This window comes from Etheostoma cragini, chromosome 4, assembly GCF_013103735.1.
Source record: "Etheostoma cragini isolate CJK2018 chromosome 4, CSU_Ecrag_1.0, whole genome shotgun sequence".
NCBI classification, from domain to species: domain Eukaryota; kingdom Metazoa; phylum Chordata; class Actinopteri; order Perciformes; family Percidae; genus Etheostoma; species Etheostoma cragini.
The window spans coordinates 12,708,753-12,731,281 of record NC_048410.1 but is presented as its reverse complement, the minus strand read 5'-3'; the positions used below and the strand labels follow the sequence as shown (position 1 = coordinate 12,731,281).

The 22,529-nt window shown below is 38.7% G+C and overlaps 3 protein-coding genes across 4 annotated transcripts; 2 read left to right on the top strand and 1 right to left on the bottom strand.

The window, feature by feature from the left end:
- Nucleotides 1–299: 299 nt before the first annotated feature.
- LOC117943704 (caveolin-2-like) lies at nucleotides 300–2,505 on the top strand. The gene is made up of 3 exons (XM_034869997.1): nucleotides 300–517; nucleotides 1,206–1,393; nucleotides 2,296–2,505. The coding sequence occupies exons 1-3, from the start codon at nucleotides 365–367 to the stop codon at nucleotides 2,453–2,455; spliced, it is 501 nt and encodes a 166-aa protein (XP_034725888.1). The 5' UTR covers nucleotides 300–364; the 3' UTR covers nucleotides 2,456–2,505.
- Nucleotides 2,506–5,744: 3,239 nt separating this feature from the next.
- On the top strand, nucleotides 5,745–9,169 carry cav3 (caveolin 3). Its single transcript, XM_034870164.1, has 2 exons — nucleotides 5,745–6,085; nucleotides 7,438–9,169. Exons 1-2 carry the CDS (start codon nucleotides 5,969–5,971, stop codon nucleotides 7,777–7,779), a joined length of 459 nt encoding a protein of 152 aa, XP_034726055.1. The 5' UTR covers nucleotides 5,745–5,968; the 3' UTR covers nucleotides 7,780–9,169.
- A 1,237-nt stretch (nucleotides 9,170–10,406) lies between these two features.
- oxtr (oxytocin receptor) lies at nucleotides 10,407–22,039 on the bottom strand. 2 transcript variants are annotated; one of them, XM_034870161.1, is made up of 3 exons: nucleotides 22,029–22,039; nucleotides 18,262–19,505; nucleotides 12,087–12,340 (listed from the first exon to the last, which is right to left on the bottom strand). In XM_034870161.1, exons 2-3 carry the CDS (start codon nucleotides 19,184–19,186, stop codon nucleotides 12,087–12,089), a joined length of 1,179 nt encoding a protein of 392 aa, XP_034726052.1. In that variant the 5' UTR covers nucleotides 19,187–19,505; nucleotides 22,029–22,039. The 2 variants fall into 2 exon arrangements, with proteins under 2 accessions (XP_034726053.1, XP_034726052.1); XM_034870162.1 differs by lacking the exon at nucleotides 22,029–22,039 and having other exon boundaries at nucleotides 10,407–12,340; nucleotides 18,262–19,186.
- Nucleotides 22,040–22,529: the final 490 nt, after the last annotated feature.

Genomic DNA, 22,529 nt, shown 5'->3' with positions numbered 1-22,529 from the left:
CTTCATCATGAGAGGACTGTAAAACCATTACCAACATACAGTCCTCATCTTCACTTCTTCAATATTTATAGAGGAAATGAAGGCTGATATGCGAGGACCATAAGACATATATCATGCAGGTCTAAATTAGACTTTCCATGTAGGGCGTCATGTGGAAAATATCACTTAAGACTTTAAAAGCCAATAAAGGCATTCCCCAACAAGGAGCAAGGCAGTCAGCAGTCTACTATGTTCCACCTGGGTGTCAGTGACAAGCAGTTAAATTGGTAAGTCATCATTCCGCTACGCCCTGCTCAGCCTCCACATTTCCAATGACATGTCGACAGCGGTCAACAGATCCGAGACACAGCTCAACTAAGGGGAAATGGAGGACCAGAGATTAAAAGACAAGAGACCAGAATTCGAATTTATGGAAATCAAAGTGGATATACAAACTGAAGATCTGAATTCCAAACAATGTGAGACAAGGCTTCTGATTGACGACAGGGATCCCAAAAGAGTCAACAAGAATCTTAAGGTAAAGAGTGTGCAGCGTCACAGGGGTTTAATCAACAAAACACAAATAAACACACAGAACAGGCCACAAGCTGTGGAATTTCTGTCTAGAGAAACAAAGAACTTGACAGATAAGTAAAATAAACAAACCCAGTGTACTGTCATGCTGTGCATACCACTCCACCTGTCTGTGTTAACCAACACGTAACACTGATAATGCAAAGCTGAACTAAAACACAAATCTCTGTTTGGTGTAAGTGATAAATAGATTTTTGGATTCAATTGATAAGTAATGACGGGGATGATGAATGCTATTTGGAAAAAAAGATTTTTGTTACAGTAAGTAAAACATTTTACCTATTCCAATGGATTCCATTTTTGTTCTCAGGTAATATAAGACTATCAACTTAATGTGGTAAATATCAATATGCTGCATAATACTGACCTCAAGTGGATATGATCATACACAGTTTGTTTTTTGCCCCATGATCACTGCAAAGTACAAGTGATGAAAAAATGACATTGTGTGCAATTAAAATGGCTTAGTGCAAGACATTTGCAAGCAATACCCATCAGTCTGCATGGTATGATTTAACCTGCATCTCTACATATCTAAGCCCAAGCCCCCAGTTCTCAGTTTAATATGTTGCATGCTTGAGAAAAACTGTCCCCAGAAATCACTCACAGTGTCTCTGTGTGTGTGTCTTGAGGTCACGTTTGAGGATGTGATTGCAGAGCCTCCCTCAGTGCGGAGCTTTGATAAAGTGTGGTTATGGAGTCACGCCCTGTTTGAGGTGTCCAGACTGTGGATCTACCGCCTCATCTCCCTTCTTCTGGCAGTGCCGGTCTCACTGGCAGCAGGGATCCTCTTCGCTGTGCTCAGCTGCCTTCACATCTGGTAGGACTGTTGTCACACTGGGATGAGATAGACTTACAGGCATGGGGGAACTGGTAAATGCTTTTTCTGGTACATAAGGATCTTTTAGTACAGAGATTTTCAACAGGGGGTTTGGGGGCCCCTAGGGTGTCCTCAAAGTTAGTGCAGGGGGCCCTCCAAATTATTGTTCAGTACAGAAATATACTTTGCACCTCTATAACGTGAGACAGGTGCGTCAGAGGGGGATAAGTAGTGAAAAGTTCCAGAGAAACTCCTTCAGACTGTCTAACTTGCAAAAGATAAATTTAATAGAAGGCAACGTTTTTGTTACTAGACATTCATCTGGAGAAAATGAGTTTCTTTGCAACTTTTGTATTTTTTTCAAAAATGTAAATGTCTTAACGTGAATCTAATAAACATATTATTAGTAAATATAAAACAGCCTATTTGTGAAAAAAGACATGATAATGACAGGCGTGTTGGCCTATGTAGAAGGTAGTCATTAAGATCCACAGATACAGTTCATCCTAAGGATTCATTGTGTCACATTTATGTTTAACATTAAAACATGATTTGTAAAATCACACCAACATTTATGTTTTATAAATTAGTTTCCTATGTACTAAAAAGGTCTGTATGAAGGCTTTAGGCTTTTATGGTAGGCCCAGGTAAATATGCTACTTAATTTTATAAAATATGTAGTAGTGGGTCTTTGCTCTATTCCTCTATCAGATGAGGGGTCATTGGCTTAAAAAATGATGACAACCCCTGATTTAGTAGGTGGATGATAACAAATGGTAACTCTACCTTCAAGCTCCTACAGTTTTTTCCCCCAGGTGGTAACCCTTTTTAGGAGTGTAGAATGATTTCTATGTTTTATCAGTGAGATGACCTCATGTTTTGTCCATACTGTATCTTTCCAGGTTAATCATGCCCTGTGTGCAGCTGCTTCTCATCAACATGCACTGGGTTCAGACTGTGTGGGGCAGCATACTGAACATTCTCATCAGCCCCTTCTTTACAAGTTTTGGAAAGTGCTGTGGTCGAATCACCATCCATCTGGCAAAAGATGAAGACAGATAAAAAAATAAAAATAAACTGCGTAAATGTTTGGTTAAAACATAGAAAAAGCAAGTGGTTTTACATTTGGATTGTACACTAATTCCATAAAGGTAAATTATAATCTAATCTGCATCATAATTACGTGTGATTATTTTTTATTATTGCTCAATTCGTCCCTTTTGTGATGATGTTGATGTATGATGCATACAGCTAACTTTAAGCTAGGGCAAGCATGTGTTGATAGAATTTGAGGGGTAAATGGTACTAAAATCACTCAATGCACAATTACAGAGAAAATAGAAAGCAAATATGTACAGTATAAACCATTGCAATTAAATCACAAAAGTATCTACTGTACCTATAAACCCAGAGATTCTGGCATCTAAAGCAAAACAGACCAACAAGCATTCAGCGATGCTGAAAACTGTCTTTGGACAAGCGTGCATATGTAAGAAAGGTTAAATCATTGCAATAATAATATTATATGAATGCCATAGCATTGTAGTTGAATGAAATCACAAATAATTTCAAGAACTGTTTTGTCTTTCTTTGATTGTAATGTACTATTCTGTTTTGTATGGAGATAAGATGGGCATAATCAGAATTATTGGTAGAATTCCGTCAAAATCTTACAGAGGCTTAAACAGTGTTTTTGTTTTACTGATTGGTTCATTTGTATGAATTTGAATACTCAAAAAGGTGAAGTCAGCTTTTCAACTGGTTACAGGTGTACCAATCACTCACTGGAGTCACCAAGCTAGGTTAGAGAATATCTTTATTTACAGTAGGCTCTTTCAAAGACAACTCTGTTAAGGTAAAACGTTAAAGGGCAAGAAAGCAATGTTTTCTCTAAGAGAAGTATTCACATTACATTAATTCTGACAAATGGCAAGCATATTATTGGCTGTCAATAATATTTGGCCACTCATGTACTGGTAGATTTATTTATTTGATTAGGACAATACACATGAATCAACATTTCTGTAAATGCGCCAGTGTTAGCCAGTCGGCTAATTTTCAACTGTAGTCCTAATTACCTGGCATGAGGAAAAGAATAGTTGTAACACTTTGCAACAAGGTTCACAAAAAAAGATAGTTACTGTTTTTCAAAGAGTAACGAATGATTAGTTACCCTTTTCCAGAAGGGTAGTTAACCTTTTTCAAGCCTCTAACTGAGCTTGTTTAAGTAGATGAGACGTGAGCAACCTGCCTGAAAGGTGTAAGTCTTCTGGTAGCTGTGCCAAGAGAAATCTCAATCATTCCCAATCTTGCAGAGATGGAGAGCGTAGGTATATGTAATAAGATAACATAAGCACAGGCTAATTATTGCAAACCAACATGCTAGTTAAAATTAATAATTAAACCTAAACAAATAATGTAAGTAGAAACGGACTGTGTGCTTCTCCTGACAATGTGGTGATTTGTCGACTATGCGACAGCAAGTTGCTTGGTTATTGGACTACGGGTCATGGATGCTCGCTTACCCCTATCAATCCCCGATGTAAATCGAGTGCAGATTTGAGTCGCACATGTGTTACTTTGTGACAAGTGAAGATGTGAGTTTTGCATGTGTCACTTTGCGACAAGTAGCATACAAGATGCTAAAGAGAGACTTCTGTGATGTCAATACAGTAAAAATGGACCTACTTAACAAAGTTTGTGTATTGCTGGCAATCAAGCACAACAAAGGTTTTCAGTTGAATGGAGTTTTGAGCTAACGTTAGCTATCAAACAACCATAGATAGCCAAGTCGATGCACACAGCCAATACACATGACCTTCTGTAAAGAGACAATAAGACTAGAAGTTGTCATTTTTACACAAACACACACACCCACACACGAACACACAAACACACACATGTAACGTCAGACAGGCGCGTCAAAGGGGGATAAGGGGAAACTCCTGCATACTGTCTAACTTGCAAAAAATAGATTTAATAGAAATAGTACATATAATAGTATAATTTATATTTATGTACATATATATATATATATAGTAAGTATAGTAAAAGAATAATAAAAAGCATTTTGTATGGGTCAAGTAACACACCCAGCACTGTTTATTAAACTTGAGTATGTGATACCCACTCTTACCATTACTTTCCACATGGCCATAAATAGAGGTCTGAGTTCCCAGTATGGCCCATCTACGTTAAATGAAAGACAGGAGCCAGTGCAGTCCCAGATGATTGCATTGACACCCATAGAGGCAGAGGTATGTCCACTCTGACTCTCTGCTGAGCTATTTCTGTCCCTCTGCTTCCATTTCTAACTAGCCTCTACACTCTCCATTGCCACACCAAGAATACTCCTCTAATTGGGTTGGCTCTCGATCACATGCACTCGGATCCCATTCCACCCCTCCCTCCTCGTCCCTGTCTCGGCTACCAGGGAGACGGAGCAAAAAAATGACAATCCATGCTCCCGAGCCACTCTTCCTGTACTGTTCCTATACCCCACTGATTGAGATAATATGGCCACAGAGAGCCGGGGGTGCTGTAAGACCTGGTACCAGCTTTATAGTCACCTACTCATCTTCCCCCTCTTTTTGGCAGCACCACACTGTATGAGTTTGTTTATGTGACCTGCCTGCTGATATAGAAAGCTATGACTGATAGCAACAACTGCACAGCTTAAGGAAGACTGAATCAGAGTTTAAATTGGGAGACTATTAGATTTTATGCATTGCTACAACCAAAAATATCTGAAATAAGAAGCTCAGGACCCGTAATGTCTCTCTCGTGCAAGATCATGAAACATTTAAATCACTTACCACTTTATTGTTATCATCGTGATCATGAAAGCAAACACGTTCATTACAATATGAATATATATATTTAAATGTTTCTCTTTCCGAGTCCTAAACACATCAAATTACATTATATTTAATTTCCACTCAACTGAAAAGAAACATTAGCATTTGCAAACAGATGTATTTAGCACGTAATTTGAATATACATTTACAGTACGGTATGGTAATCCTTGTACTTATGGTGACTTTGAGTATAATTTCAGTTTTGCCATTTAGCTTTAAACACAAACAAAAATGTTTTCTTTTCCAAATTGAGTTCAGCATTAGAACGCGAAACACTGTGTCCCAACTGAAGCCAGAGCAAGAGGGTGTGTTTGTGCTTACTGCCTCACTCTGTGGTGGAAGTTCGTGCCACTGTGTAAACTCTGCCCAGTTTGCCCCACAACCCTGTGTGAAATGTGACACAACCCTGGGTTCTCCTTTAAGGCATGCCTTTTTTGTCTGTGTGCATTACATTGTGTGTGTGTGTGTGTGTGTGTGTATGTATTTGTGTGTGTGTGCACCTTCTGTGTGTGTGTTTAGATGCCTATGTGTGTGCAGGGCGGGGGTCAGGCCTCCATTTTTACCAGGAGGTCTGCAGCAGCTGTCCACTGGCATGCAAGAGGGAGCGCCACAGTGGTGATACAGGGGTTCAGAAGCGAACCGAGGCAGCTCCGTGCAGTTTGATCCAGGAAGATTTACTCTCACCTTTTTCAGCCCGTCAAGAACCTGCTGCCCTATCATGGCGGATCAGTACCAGTACAACACCAACGAGGAGAAGATTGTGAAGGACAGCCACACCAAAGAGATTGATTTAATTAACAGAGATCCCAAGCAGATCAATGAGGACGTGGTGAAGGTTTGTGCAGCATGCAGACAACACCCTGTCACAGAGAGGATTTAGAGCCTAACCACTGCCTTTGCATGTGTGGGAGCATAGGCAGAAAAATTAATAAAGTGGTTTACCAGGAACAAAGACAGGAGTACAGGTTATGATACTGTCTGGAAAATCCTTAAATAGACCGAGAGCTATTCCTGTTTCCTGTGCAGAGCCCAAAGTGTATTTTGGGAATGGGGTAGAAGAGTGTGAAACTGATACAGTATACAGTATGTACGCTGTGATTTATTTAGATTTGACTACTGTTTATCCTGTTGCCATGTCATCGCCACAACATATTATCTTTAAGGACAGGATTGACTATACATTTGGATTATAGTTTGTCAGACTAGACAGGGTTTATGTAAACATGGTCTATGAAGACGGTTTATTGCGGGATGTGTGTAAAGCATATGTTTAGTGTCTGCATGATTCAGTTTAAAATAATTTACAAGTCTGCTGACATCTGTTTTTAACTGAAAGTTTTGTTAACCTTAATCCCAATAGTCTGGTCAAGGAGTTACAGTTAGTTATAGTTTCACATTTACATTTCTAACTTATGCAGTCATTTTCTGCAAACATAACTTTTTTGTCTTCTTACTTTTAAAATGAAGTAATATCGAAACCACTTTCCCTCACAGGTAATCACATATCTTATCTCCTGAGTAATCACATGTTCCAGCTTTAGGTGTCCGTCTATTGTTTCTGAAGAAAACTGGTTGTTTTTGCTGAATTTGACACCAACAATCTTTCTAGGGCTAAAAGAGGCCAGAAAATATAAAACAGTGCATGTCCAGCCATTCATTCAGAGGATGATCTCAGGCTGCTGTCGCTACACGAAATGGACAGTGAATGGTTACAGTTCGTATCCATTGGTCTGGAAGAAAATAGAAGGTTTTAGATGTGCATTGCATCTGCCTTTCACGATTAAGTTAATGGGCAATTTATAGTCTCAGCTTAGAATGTGACAGCACTTTTCTGAAGGACCAAGTGACACACACTAAAAACTGAAAACGGATTAGACCATTGCACAGTTGCTCTAATGTATTTTACATGAGGTGAAACTTGGTTAATAAAATGTGTTGGGAAAAGTGTGTTGAAAAGCCACTCCATAACTGTTATTAATTTTGACTACCTACCACAACATTAAGGTTTTTTCCTATAATTTTACACATATACATACACATAAACTATTTGGTTTCTCTGCAGACATTTAACCCTAACACTGCAGCTCTTACAAGCCTATTCTTCACACGTATTATTGGCATGTGCATGACAGTGCTGTGAATTTAGGGATGTGAGGAAATAAAAAAGCCTCTTTTAAACTTCCTTAGGTGGACTTTGAGGATATCATTGCAGAGCCTGATGGTACACACAGTCTGGATGGGGTGTGGAAGCTCAGCTACACCAGCTTTACTGTGTCCAAGTACTGGTGCTACCGCATCTTGTCTGCTGTCTTCGGTATCCCTGTCGCTCTGCTGTGGGGCTTCCTGTTCGCGTGCATTTCCTTCTGCCATATCTGGGCCGTGGTTCCCTGCATCAAGAGCTGTCTGATTGAGTCGCAGTGCATCAGCCGCATCTACTCTCTGTGCATCCAGACCTTCTGTGATCCCTTCTTTGAAGCCCTGGGCAAGATCTTCAGCAGTGTGCGTGTTGCACTGCGCAAAGAAGTCTAAGAACTCACAGAGTAGTGTTTATAGTACGATCGGATGAAGTGTGGTACATTTTTATACACCAGAAGATCAGTCCTTGCATCATGCTTACTCCCTGAAACTCCTCCTCCTTCCTTCATAACATGCTGTTCCCCGCCCACCCATCCTCAAGCTCTCAGCACTGAGTCCTGACATGCCCAGTGTGCCACCAGAAGCTCAGTGACAGCTGCTGCAGGCAGCGTGGTTCTGTGACAGCGCTGGCACTCCTGGAGGGCTCAGTGCTCCTCACTGAGGGAGAAGAGGGATCCATGAGGAGGATGGATCTGCCCTCGTTTATTTGTATCACAGAAGCTACTCATTCACAACAAATTAAATGACCTATCCCATAATTGCTGCACCTGTGGATAATGCTGCCTGTATGCATTACATTTGGCCATTTTTAAAAGTAATAGTGATGCTGTATATTGCTGTGTCTGGTATTGTTTATCTTTATACGGTTTTAATTGGATTTGACAGTGACGTATGTTACCTTATTTTAAAAGCTCTAACAAAAAGAATTGAATGGAACGTTTTTTCTCTACATAATTATTTGGTAATTAGTGATGACTCCATGGTAACTAATTATTCTTAATTAACTAATTAGTATTTTTCTGAAATGCAGATGCAAGGAATATATTTGTAAACAGCCATGCAGATAATCTACTTCCTTTTAGCGTGAGATGAGTGGAACCTTATCTCAGTTTGAAATCTACTTACTATTGCACTTTTCAAGCAAGCAAGTATGTGTAATCAAGTATGGACCTGCCTTCTAATGGAGTAAAGTAAAAACCTCTGTATGAGACCCGTTGTAACGTTCCACCGTGTTATTCTTATTATTTATTACTTACTTATACTTATTATTTATAACATATTATAGTAAAAAAATGTTATTACATATACAGTACATATGGTGAAACTAATTTAAAGACACTTGATGAATCTTTATAATAAGTACATTGCACCACTGGTAAAGTATGTTCTGTGTGTTATTTTAATTCATTCAGAGAGGCTTAAGAAATACATTTTTGGGTTTACCAAACACTTCACTGTCTTTTAGTGATATCTGTTTTGCCAACTACAGTGGAAGCAGTGACCCAGGAGCTTTGACCCACAAGAGGTAGCTGTTGCGTGTCTTTCATGTTCTTCTCTTTTATGTCTGAGATTCATAGTTGATGATTTCAGTGTCACCCCACCCCTCTTTGTTCTTGACCTCAGTGTGTTTCTTTCTGGCTAACTCATTCTAGTCTTCTATTGTGCTGTTTATACAAGCAGAAACAGCACACTGTGTTCACATTATTTTTCTGATTAATGAACTGTATTAAGCAGTGTAATTAAGGAGCAAATTTGCCAAAACCTATAAAGAGACATTACAGATTTAGAATAAAAATACAAGCAAGTTCTCAAAAAATACAGTTCTCATGATTATATGTACGTATCTATTTTTGCCTTCCGTAAATGTTTAATTAAATGTGTGCCTTTACAAACGTACTGTAAACATAAATAACACTCAACACTTACTGGCATCTTTAAGAATGTGAAGATCATTCAAAATAGTTAATCATGAAATTCATAGAAAAGTTCTTTGATGTACTCTAGCCAGTCTTTAGCGCCAATTGTTGCCTTGAAAATTGTTTTTATAGAATTTCTCCTGTCATAATATTTTCTATTGGTGCATTGGTTATCAACTCTCCCTAAATACTGTATAATTGTAAAAAATAATACTTAAAAACGTTCACAAGACCTGACATTTCCCCATGAGCAAGCATCACAGCGTCTCAACTAAAATAGAACATCATAAACTTCACAAGTGCAGTATTTGTTTCATAGAGATTTTGTTGGATTGTTTTGTTGGATTTGATTGCAACTTTTGCTTTTATTAAGATCACTTCTAATTATTGACAATGATAATCAATGTGCTGTAATAGACGGCTCACGTTCTTTAAACTTTTACATTAAACATAAAAACCGCTGACTAAACAACAGCGCCCTTTTTAAATAGCTTAGCAACAAAAAATGCTTGAGGAAATCCCTGGCCAAAGTTCACCTTTATTGTCACTTCCTGCAGGATATTGCACCATGTCATGCAACGATTGTTGCCCCAAGACACCTCCAGTAACGTGGGTCAATTGTGGTTACTCCAGTGGCCAAAATGCATTTTGGGGACGAGGCAGAACAGGAAAGTCAAAGTTTGAATGTGCTGCCAAAAAGTTGCAGGACTTCAGTGATGTAATTTATTTAGTGTCAACAAACATCCTTCTGGAAGATTTCCAGCAACCTTGCTATTAGTAGGCAACCTTGGATTTTAGGAGGCATTAGAAGCTCTAATGAGCATCAGACAGATGTAAATAATATGTCATTCGTATGTGCTCTTTTTTATTTTTTAAGCTTTTTAAAATCTTAACAGTGACATCAATGACATCTTACATCTAACAATATCTCAGGTAACAGTTTACATGATTCATACATTAAAATTTGTAGAAAAAATGTTGCAAAGTGAACAACATTGTAGACAGTATTTATGACAGGGGAGCAATTTCATTGTATCAAGGACAAACCCAATCCACAAGCTTTGCTGGTAACAACAATAAATAATAAAGATAAGTCTAAGTCGAAGTCGAACAACTGAATCAATAGCATGGTTGGCCAAGGTTGACAGTACATAAAATATTCTCTTTATCTTTACTTTCTCTGCATTTCACTGCAAATATGTATATTTATACTGTACTAAAACAAGAATAACATAAAACAAACAATTGCTCAGCTTGGTCCACAATTGTCTGGTACATATTTATGAATAAAACGTTGCACCCTTAATAGTCCCAATCACTTTCAGCTCAGCTTGCTGATGAACTGAGAAAAGTCATGTAATGTTTGCAAACTTAAAGCTGAAGTCCATATACCCTATTATGTACAATATGTACATACAATACAATACAATGTACATAATATTATATTAATATTAATTATGTACAGTATATTTTATGACACCTAATTATTTAATAAATGATCTAGGTATTGGAACTACTTCCTATTTTGAGAGACATGAGAGAGGTAAAAACAGTAAACAGATCTTTGTATAGTCAGCATAAACACAAACCAGGGTTACCATTACACATGTTTTTGACGGCCAACTTAGCCTATAACATTTTCTGAATATAGTAGTACATATGTTTTAAATACATCATAGCCTACATTTAACCAGAAACGAAACACAAGGGCTATTCACGTTATTTTTTGTAATAATTAATGTACAGAACAAGCTTATGCATTCATAAGGGCATGGAGAGAAAAGATGAGACACCGACCTTGTGTTGAACCACCACTGCAGAATTATGTCCAATTATAAATTTCCTCTGTTTTTGTGTTTTACTGTCAAATAAATAAAAATAAGAATGCCATTATTGCGATGGTAGAGCGGATCTCTGCACAATAGCCCAGTTCTGATTTCTGATGATTTATTATGTATTCATGCTTCTGTACTATGCCTTGTCAAACTTTAATAAAAGTACAAACAAACGTTGTCTGTACCTCTTACACATGGGCACAAATTATGCTGTACAGTTCCGGTCAATCGGCCTCAGTGTTCTTCTAATTTGTGAAACCTGCCGGCTAACATAAATCCTGCATCAAACATCAAATTATCACTTATTATTTTTCAAAAGAATCCGTGTTTTCTTGATGGATTACCAAACCTTGGGATGGATTATAATAAATATGACTGCTCGTAACAGCTAAATGGTGCAGCTGAATGTATATATTAGCAACCCATCCCCACTCAGCTGTGTATTTGCTGTCTTGAACATACGGCATTCCTGTTGTGAACAAATTACTTGAATCAGTCACTTAGTGAGTCCTTGCACGTTGACAGCGCCTGAGGTGGGCCCAAGCCTAGAGCTCTGCGGCATGGCGCTATTGACTGACAGAGCTCAACTGAACTGAGATATGAACGCATCTTTTCAGAAAGTGAATCAGTTCAGATTGTTCACCCCAAAGATTTGTACTTTTGAATGATTCATTTGCAAAAGGCACAACACTAGTAAGTTAGAAAAAAGTGGGAGCAAACAATCTAAAGGAGCACTGATGGGAGGGGTGTAATTGTTTGGGTGCTCCAATCAACAATCTTACTCCAAAATTGCGGACTCAGACTTTAAGACTTTTTTCTTTTTCTTTCAGGACTCAGGGCGAGAGGTATCTAAAGGAATAGAACAGTTGGATATTTAATGGGTGATGGCATGTGGTAAAAGGTAGAGTGGAAGGCTCAGGAGAATGTGAAGGGAAGAGGGGGCGGGTTCTTATGTTGTGGAAGTCTGTGTGATGCTCCTCTGACTGCTGGTGCTCTTAATGGCAAAGGTTGAAGAGTTGCTCTTGTGACTGGAGTCAAAGTCACGCTCACAGTGGCACTGGGATGACTTGAGGTAGCGAGTGGAACAGCACAAAAAATTCTGCCTAAGATCCTGGAACAGATGCCCGGCAAAGCACATGTAGATCCAAGGGTTACAGCAGCTATTGAGGCTGGCCAGCAGCATGGAGATGATGAACGGCATGGCTGCAGGAGATGAGAGAGAGAGAGAGAGAAAAAAAGAGAGAGAGAGAAAGAGAGTGGAAAGTTACTATGCCGTGAAAACAAAATGTAACCCGAAGCTTGTTTTCTCTGTGAAAGTTTTGATTTAAAAGTAGTGGTTTAGTGGACGGCTGAAGGTTTATATTATTGTTTTATAATTTTCCATTAAATTAAATGACTAGATATATCTAACATATCTAGAATTGACTAGATATGCATAGTCCTCAGAGGATGACTTTCAATAACTTTGGCATTCACTGAACCTTTGATCTAGCACCCCCATGAGATTGACATTTGTGGTTTTTGAGCAAAATGTCAAGACATTGCTTGGAAATTTGGTATAGAACTTCATGGCCAGCCGTAGGATTTTATTAAAATATCAAGTCACCGTTTTAACTGACATTAAGTCAGCATGCTAACATGCAGTTTTAATAATATATTTTTGGCTAAACATTGCTGCTTTGGAATTGTTCAGATGTACAAATGAAAAAGGCAGAAAAATGTAGCAACTATATTTGAACTTGAACAAGAGAATGCTAATTTATGAAACAGTTTACAAACTCTGGAGGCAAGAATGGGAACATGTGAATTTACCTGCTGATAAGAAACACCATTACAAATTGCAAATGTCTCTGATCAATTGCAGTAATATTTTCTCAGTTTTACATTTACATGTTAACAAGACATGGTAGTTCTACAGTGTCACCTTGTGGTCTGTTCTGCTTTAATTTTGAAAAGGGTCGTTTTCTTCTTCTGATATTTTGTGATGCTAAACTTCCTGCTACTCTCTTTTCACAACGTTGTGCTCACGCATCCATTTAAATCTTGTAAAGAAAGGGTTTACATTGTGATTTACTTTATTATTCAGATATTGTTCGTACATGTTATTTCTAAGAGTCCCAAACTGTGAGGGTGTGTCAAGTTAGAGAGCTTGCTAGCTGATGGAAGGAAACTCTTTGATTAGCGCCCTTGGAGAGCGGAATGAGATTCGAAGGAAAATGTGTAGAATGTATATTATTATCATCAGAAGGGATTTATTTAAGGAAAGAGAACATCATTACTTAATTGCACATGACATTTCTGTGAACAATTGTAATATATATTGTGTTTCATTTAAAAGAAACATTTGAAATTTTATTTGTCATAATACCTTTAAACGTATTTCATTTCATATTTCATATTGATTATGAAATTGCTAAGCATTGCTGCTTTGGAATTGTTCAGATGTACAAATGAAAAAGGCAGAAAAATGAAAAAAACTATATTTAAACTTGAACAAGAGAATGCTAATTTATGAAACAGTCTACAAACTCTGGAGGCAAGAATGGGAACATGTGAATTTACCTGCTGATAAGAAACACTATTACAAATTACAAATGTCTCTGATGATTAAATGTTAAATGTTAAAATGATTTGTAATGGGTGTAAACAAGATTGTATTTCTTCTTTTTTATTATGTAGTTTTCACGGTGTACATGGTGCTAATGGAGCCTGATGCTTGTTGAGAGGAAGAAATAAATTGACACCCGTTTGAAACTCTCTCCGGCTGGATCAATATATCCAAGGGGCCACTACACATACGCATTATAGTCCTGCTCTACGGACTATAATGCTGCTGACATGGATGGAGTACTACGCTTCAATGGAGACGGTGCTAAAGACCAACTGGTGGTTATAAAGCATTCTTATCAGGGTGGATGATAACAGAGCATGGATCTAATTTGAATAATACGGGGAACTATCGAGAAAGAGTCTTCACTGATTTATCTCACAGTGCCTTTCATCAGAGAGGGATGAATCACACAGCAAATGAAAAGGCAGAATGATCATCCCCACGTCTGTCTGGCTGTCACCGGGCCGGCCCAAAAGCCTCTTTAGCAGGCCATGAGAACACTTAGTGCTGAACCTTGTTTCCTGAAGGTAAACAAGCATTGCAGTAATCTCATTTTTTCCAGAAAAATTGCTTTGCAAGGTCCATCTGTACCTATGACACCTATGATTTTTCTCACTGCTTCTGAAAACACTATATAAGAACTGAGTTTTATACTTAAAAAAAAATCAAGCACTTCATGCCAATCAATAGCACAGAGTGTGAGTCAGTGTCTGGGGCACCAGGCTCAGCAGGAAGAGGTATTTGTGTTCACCGATTGTTTTGGGAGTTTGCGTTGGTGTCTGAGTCAGGATTTAACCTTCAGGTGTTTTTGTCCTCCACATCATTTCTTTCTGGCTGTCCAATGTGATATCACATTGATGATGTCACAACGCTTAAAAGAATGGGACATTGACATTTCCAAAACGTGTGTCACGTAAATCCCCAGCCAGTCTTACTTGGTAATAACGTAATCTTTATTTAAATACTTTACTTAGCTCAACAGCCGTACCACAGCACGTGTCACCTCAGTGATGTCATACATGCGTCCACTCCAGTGTGTTACATTCAAGTACCTCACTACACTGTGTTGATAAGCTGTAATATGGATGCTAATGGTAAACGTATCTGTGAAGAGTCCTGGCTTCCTTACAGTAAATCTGCAGTTTTGGTAGAAGTTTGGGGGATGAAGATAAGTGGCTAATTGTTCATGCATCTAAACTAAATGCACTGATTGGCTTGATGTTGACATTGTATCTAGCATCAATTTGTTTGGCTGAAGCAACAATTCAACATTTTGGAAAATTACGCTTCAAATTGATCCTACTCTCACATCTGTACAGTAGTAGTAAATAGTAAATATGATTCTACAACACTAACTACCTTTAACAACAATTAACTAAAACATCTGGTTTGTTTACATTATGCATGTTTGAAACAGGCTTGCGATGTAGAGGTCCTTCCCTTAGTAGCCTAACAGCTTTCTGTTCTAAGCTGTGTGGTCTGGGCTCACTTAACTGACTATGACTCTAATGCACACATTATCTGCACACACAGGTGACACTCCAGCCTATCTTTTGTACACACACACTGGCACGTGTCTGCCTTTCTGAACGCTGTTCACATGGACGACAGCCATCAGACATCAGACTCCTGTCTGCACTAAGCTCGGCTTTGCAACAGAAAAGGAATGAATCACTTCATTTTCCATTTCATCTTTTGTTGCTCTTTTTATTGCTGCTGTAGTATGAATGTTGCTGTGAGGTGGAGCATTAAAGCCAATTATAGCAGCATACCTCCTCAGTGTTGAAGAACTGGATGACAGGCAAGTGTATTGTGCAACTGTTTAGCTCCAAAGTGTAAAAAGCTGGTATGAACAATGCAGCTTAAAGCGTAACTCTCGCCAAAATTCAGCCTAGGGTCTTTTTGGGAATGACTGCATACTTTAAAATTAGTTTAAAAGCATAATTAGGATGGAAGCGCTACTTTTTGGTCAAATGGCTTTTGAATGGGAGAGCTAGGGGCCCTTCTATGATGGCATCAAAATTACAATTTTAAAACACTAAGAAGGCTCGACACAACATGAAACTTGGCTTGAACGTATCACCAGGGGCTCTGCACATGAACTTGAGCATTGAGAACATTGTTTGTTTTCTCAGAGTTTTCTAAACAGAAAGCTTTTACCAAACTGTAGTTGTTGGTTTTTCCGGTCCCCGTCCAATTAGCTGGTCAAAAATAGTCAAGGGAGGAGAGTAAAGATGGAAAGCTCCCTAAGCTTAGTTCCATATAAATGCACGAATAATTTGTTGTTTTGTCATTAGGGAAAAACTTTATTGAACTTGTTGTTGAAAAAGGAGCCTCATATAAGAATGACATTTCCTCCTATGGAGTCCATTCATTCGCATTTGGAGATTGATTCTTTTTGACCGACAAAGATGGTTGCGAGTGGAAACAACAACAGCTAAGTGAGTCGTTCGAAACCTTTCTATCGAAAAATCTTAAATCTTAAAGTGAAAGTTTGACTCCGGTGCATTCACAAAAAGACCCTAGGTTGAATCTTGGAGAGAGTTATGCTTAAGGAGGATGACAGGAATCACACAACCAGTCATTTGGAACCTTGTAAAGAAACCCACAGAAGCATAAGAAAAGACTCAAGCCTGAAACACCAAAGTATGTTAACTCTCTACAAGAAAACTAAAAGTATTGTCTTATGTTTAGCACATGTATAGTTTATTTTATTTTACTCAGTTTTTTTTTTTTTAAATGCTTTTTGCTATAAGGAAATACCAAAACAGTAAAGTTATAAGAGTTAGAAACTGCTTGGAAAACAAGTTTTGGATTGTCTTAGAGGCAACGCAGACATATTATTTTGCAAAGTCTTTTAATTAATAGCTTTAATTAGATTTACTCTTCACTTTTCCACAATACAAATGCCCTTAAATCAAATTGAAAAACTATAGCCCCTTTCACATTATACACATCTGTGGCCTTATACTTAGTAAATGTAATGGAATTATGGAAGGAACAGCAAATACAGTGTGAAGTCAAAAGGGATCTGAAATGTGTTGTTGTCATATGGGTGTGGCCATTATCCAGCGGATCGATTAATATAGGGTCCTACAGTATATGGCTCTTAGTGACCTATTGTGGTTAAATGTTAACGACGCACTCCAACGTGCCCCACAGGCACAGATAAAGGCTGCTTGGTGGCGCACACTAATGTGTTTAATGATTAGCCGTCAGTCGGTCTCAGCAGCGAGAGGAGGTTCAGAGGAAACTTGGTAAATGATGTGTGTAGGTTTTACACTTTAAAGGACTTATCACCAATTGTTCTTACCAAACAACAGGTGTATCATAGAGTAGGCATTTGGGCTTCTAATCTAAGAAGTTCACATATAACAAAAACAAATAGGTGTGTTTATCTTGATCTACATTCCTGATGTAACCCTAAACAAACCAGTATAGCATCCGATGTTTTAATGTGTTTTACAAGGGTGTATATGCAATTCCAAGTTTTTATGTTTTTAGCAGACTTATTGAAAATTTCAAAAAAAATCATACATTTATGGGCGATTGTAGACCCCTTCATCTCAGCCCCCTAAAAATTACAACAATCAAAGAGTTCTTTTAATAAAAAATCACTAGAGTTTTCAAACTCATGCTAACCAGTGCTATGCACCTTTAACCCAGTCAAGGAAAGGGTCAACAGAACCGTAGTGTTGGCAAATCGGAGGTGGTTGTGCCAGACTCCGGCCTTCGGCTGAGTCTCTAATCTAATCTGTCAGAGGGAGAGCAGGAGTGTGGTTGGTTGTAAAGTTTAACGTTGGTAGTCCCCAGAGAAGAAGTTGATAATTTCATGGCTCAGATAAGAACCCAAATTGAAACGTAGTTAAATTGGTCGTTCTTACTGTGACTTATAAAGTGTCACGTTTAGTTAACAAAAACATTAGCTGACGTTGTTGTTCAGTAGCTAGCTGAGAGATTTTCAGATAATTAAATTATTGAGTTAGCAGGGGGGTTAACACTTTTTGGCAGCTACTATATCAGTGTCACATTCTCATTAGGGGCTGAGCCCCCATAAAGGTTTTCTCCTAGAATTGCCCCTGGGTCAAACCACCTGCACTGCACTGAATCTTCAGCTCAGTCACTCAACTCTCCACACCGCACCCTGGGAAGAATTATTTATCCAAAACAGCAAAACCACGAGACAGCCATATAACCCCAGTGACTGACCTGTCTGCATGAGAAAAACAAAACAAACGTCTCAAAAAGATGTTGTCTCAGTTTGCTCCAACTGGATAAAGATCTGGCACCCTGTGGGTAAAGAGCACTGATGGGCACAGCAAGGATGGGGGCAGTTATATCTCTATACATTTCCACTGGGCAATATTGCAAATGTGCAAAAATGATGGGAAAATATTGGTAGAGGGTCGGATTTCAAAATGTGTCAGACACGTAGCGAAATGTATTAGTGAGCTACGGCAGCCTTTTTGCGCATCATGATGATGATGATATCAAACTTTAAAATTCAACATACCCTCACGAGGCGCTGCTGGATCCCACGCAGACCACATCTGGACAGAGAAAAATGGGGTCCAACAGACGATATAGGCCAAAACGATCACAAAAGTCATTTTCACTGTGGTTATCTTCGCTTTGGAGATCAGCTTAACGCTGCTCACGCGGGCCAGTGTGTTGCATTTGGAGGCTTTGGGTGTCAGGCTTATACACTGCTCCCGCCTGGTTTTCAGTTTAAAGTTTTGCCATATTTTGAAGCTTATTAACCCGTAGCAAATGCTCAGTATAGCCACTGGAATGATATATATAGTGAGACTGATCCATGTGATGTAAGCTTTGGCCCCCCAAGGCTTGACGAAGTTGCCCCAGCAGTCATACACGCCTGATCCGGGCGAGCCAACCTCGATCAGGGAGAAAATAAACATCTGCGGGATACTGAAGAGCAGACTCAGAACCCAGGAAAAGATGACATAAAAACGGTTTTTTATCCTGTGCAAAGAACGAAGAGGCTGGCAAATTGCCAAACACCTGTCCACGGACATCAAAACTAACATGTAAGTGGAGGCGAACATCCCAACGACCTGTAGGTATTTCACCAACCTGCACAGAATGTCCGGTCCATAGAACCGAAATGTAATGTCCCAGATGAGTTGAGGGAGAACTTGAAATATCGCCACAACTAAATCGGCGATGCTCAGGTGCTTCATGAAGTAGTACATGCGGGACTGGCTGTGCTTGGTGGTGTGGATGGCCAGCAGGACGCACAGGTTACCCGCAAGCGCCAGAAACAGCACCAGGGCGAGCACAGTCACCTCTACCTTCGCCACCTCTTCATTCCGCTTCAGAGGGTTCGTCTGATTCAACAAACCGGTCCCGTTGACGAGACTTGGGTTCTGCCAGGATTCGTTAAATTGCCAAAATTCTCTTTCATTTGAACTCTCCATTGCCGCAGTCTTTCCTCCGCAGATGCGTCAGGGTTGTGAAGTCATGGAAGGGTGAGGTATGATGAGGCTGAAAACATGCTCATTAAGTGATAAACAAGGATAGGTTGAACATCAATCTCCCAAGCTTACTAAAAACTGAAGACGCTTGAAAACATTTACACTTGTAATATGATATATTTAACAAAATGTGTGCGCCAAAAGAAAAGTAAACTTAACATGCCGAAATCAAAAATGTGGACCTACTGTACGAGACAGCAAAACTAGGGTCTAAAACACGTAAGTAGCCTATATATAGGTTAGTCTCCAAAACTAAAATCCCCTAAAATGATCAGGTCTATATGCTCGAGCAAAATATATAAAAAGGAAAAATCAATACAAATCAAAATGAAAAACTGGAAATTAGAGTATTACGAGGGGAAAAAACGCAGCAGAAATGATACGCTCCAACATCTTCTCTGGTAATAATCGGAATGGCCAGCACGCAGACCTGAAGCCCCTGTTGTACCTGTCCCCAGTTCAGTTATGACAGTAAATTACCCGTCACCGCCACAAGGCAGCGATGTGAGTCAGTCATCAGTCTCCGCCCAGTCTGCTCTGTTCTAACACATCCACGGTTCGGAGTTTCAACCCTCTTCAGAGCATGAACCCCAAGATAGGCTCTGTATCAGGGACGTTATTGTGTCAGACACTGTTTGACTTTAGTGTAGAATTATAAAGCTGTACACTTTTTCAGGAGAGACACTCAAAGCTCTTTGCACACAGAAGGGGCTGTCAACATGTTTATATTGTCCACATTAAAAGGCATCTTAAAGGTCATTCATGACTTGGTTGCTTATTGCTTTGAGGAAACTTTGTTGATGTTGTTGTTGTTGTTGTTCTTGCTTTTGAATGTATTTTTATTGTACTGAGAATCCAAGCAAGTGAAAATGTTACTGGCATTGTTGTGCAACGCCCATGTTAATGCCCATGTGCATGTCCAGCGACTCCTCTGAAAACAAAGTTCTTCCTTCTTCCCATTAGTGTTGCCAAACGCAATGCTGCATTGGAATATTTGGACTAAAATGATGAAGGTCAATATTATTACCTAAATATTTAGGAAAATGCTACATTAGATGATTTATTAAACACAGTTACACTGATGCTAACAGAGTCAGGAGTACTGAAAAGTGAGAGTTGTCTGCTACTGTGCAGCTCTTTAAATTTTCAGCAGTTGTAAACCCTGTTGGAAAAGGCCTCTGGTCCTGCACCTACGCCAGAGAGTTGTTCCCCATTTTTGTGGTTGTGGCTGGGTTTGGAAAATGGAAAATCTACTGGATTATCAAAGCAGTAACATGAAGACTGAAGATGCTTTATCGCTGACTGGAAATTGAATGAACAAGAAAAAGGGAATAATGATGACACATTAAATATAACGCTGTGACTTGTGTGACTTTGGAATGAAAACATTTAATGACCTGACACTAAATGAGCCAGCATGTGCGGAGTGAAACTGGGTATAGTCTGGGTGCAGCTGGAACATTGCAGAAAGTAATTAGTGGATTCACGAGTGCTCAACATTTTGTGAAAGTCGTGGATGTGGAATAAAACGATGTATTTACCATGGTTTACTGACTTTGAAAAAAATCAGAGCCAGTCAGTGCTGCAAAACTTTAAGGAGGTTTTGCTAGAGACGTTTTACTGGTACCGTTTGATTATAAGGTTAGACACAATGTGCAATATGGGGTTATTGTTTGAAATAAGCTGTGCCCCCGCCTAAGGTACTGGATCCTCCAAAGTTTGCAGCCATTTTCAGACTAAATATGTCAAAACAAGTTGGCATGGTCTCTTCCATTTCAAAAAGAAATATAGCCAAGAATTATTTTACAGGGTAATCTGGAGCACACAACCTGTACAGTGTTTACTTTGCAGCCCTATGGCATGCATTGTTTAATGGAACAAATGGAGGTCTCCATTAACTCGTAAAGTCCAGAATTATCAGGTGACCACGTCATGTTATACCCAGGTGGTCAATCACTGGTTAATACAGTATATGCTTTAACAAACTACACCATGAAAAAGCTTCAACATTTCACTCAGTGAGGAACCTTCCTAATCAACTAAGCCTATTGGACTGCAGGATAACTTTATAGTCTAATGTGATCCACAACTCAGTGTTAAGACACTCTTATTTGGGGAGGAGGAACAGAACCATATCCTGAAATTGGAGATACAGTGTCAGTTTTGAGTGCAATTTATAGATCTAATGAGGTTAGCAAAAAAGTTAGCAAACGTTAGCAAAAGAAGTTCGCTCCTTGATGTGGTAGGCCCGGGTTCGACTCAGACCTGCAGTCTTTTGCAGCATGACATTCCCCTCTCTCTTTCCCTTTTAATTTCTTCAGCTATACATTTGAATAAAGGCCTAAAATGCCCCAAAATAATATGTAAAATGATAGAAGGCTGCGATAGGAGAAGCCAAGTGGACTTGAATGCTAAAGTTGAGACAAGTGTCCTAAAGAGATTCTTCTTACCAGAAAGAGAACAAATCATGATGACAAGGCTGCAGGTTCTTTGCAGTGTCAACTGTCATAAAAATAGAGTGAAAGTAAGAAAGATTGCAGATGGAAAAAATGGCACTCTAGGATTTCCTGATATTAATGACATTGCTGGAGAAAATCTTCAAAAACTATTGAGAGGGATTTGTATAATGTCAGGCCCACTTCAGAGTGATGAGGGAGAAGATGGTTCATGTGAGTTTGCGGACATTCAAAATGACTCCAGTGAACATCATAAACAGTAGTTAAACTCTTTTATTTTATATATATTTATATATTTTATAACAATACTTTATTAACACTAAGGCAACATGAATTATCATAAATCCATGCATGACTTCATGCATGAAAAAGCCAGAATTCATGTACTGCATGAACCATCAGTAATGTACAAGGATTAATACTATCTCATGCATGACTTAATGCAGGAACAAAACATGTATTAATGCATTAATTAATGTATTTCAACCATCATGATATCTGATTTAAAAAAACGGAATTGTGGTGTTGTAATCATGATTAAGTAAGCATTACTTATTCATTACATCATTTGTGGCCCTTCAAATAAAGGGTTGACCTGATTCATCTGTAACATTGATGACTAAGATATAGTTAATAGTGGCATAAGATTTTATTTATTAAGAATTAAAGTAGTGGATTGGCAAAATGATATTGAGGTCACTACATATACACAAAATGCAGTATACTGCACATGCGTTTTATATAGTTGCTTTATTCTCAACAACAAAAGCATTAATGCCTGCAAAAAATGCTCATCCAAGTAGGATAGTTATGAATTTTACTCTTTGCTA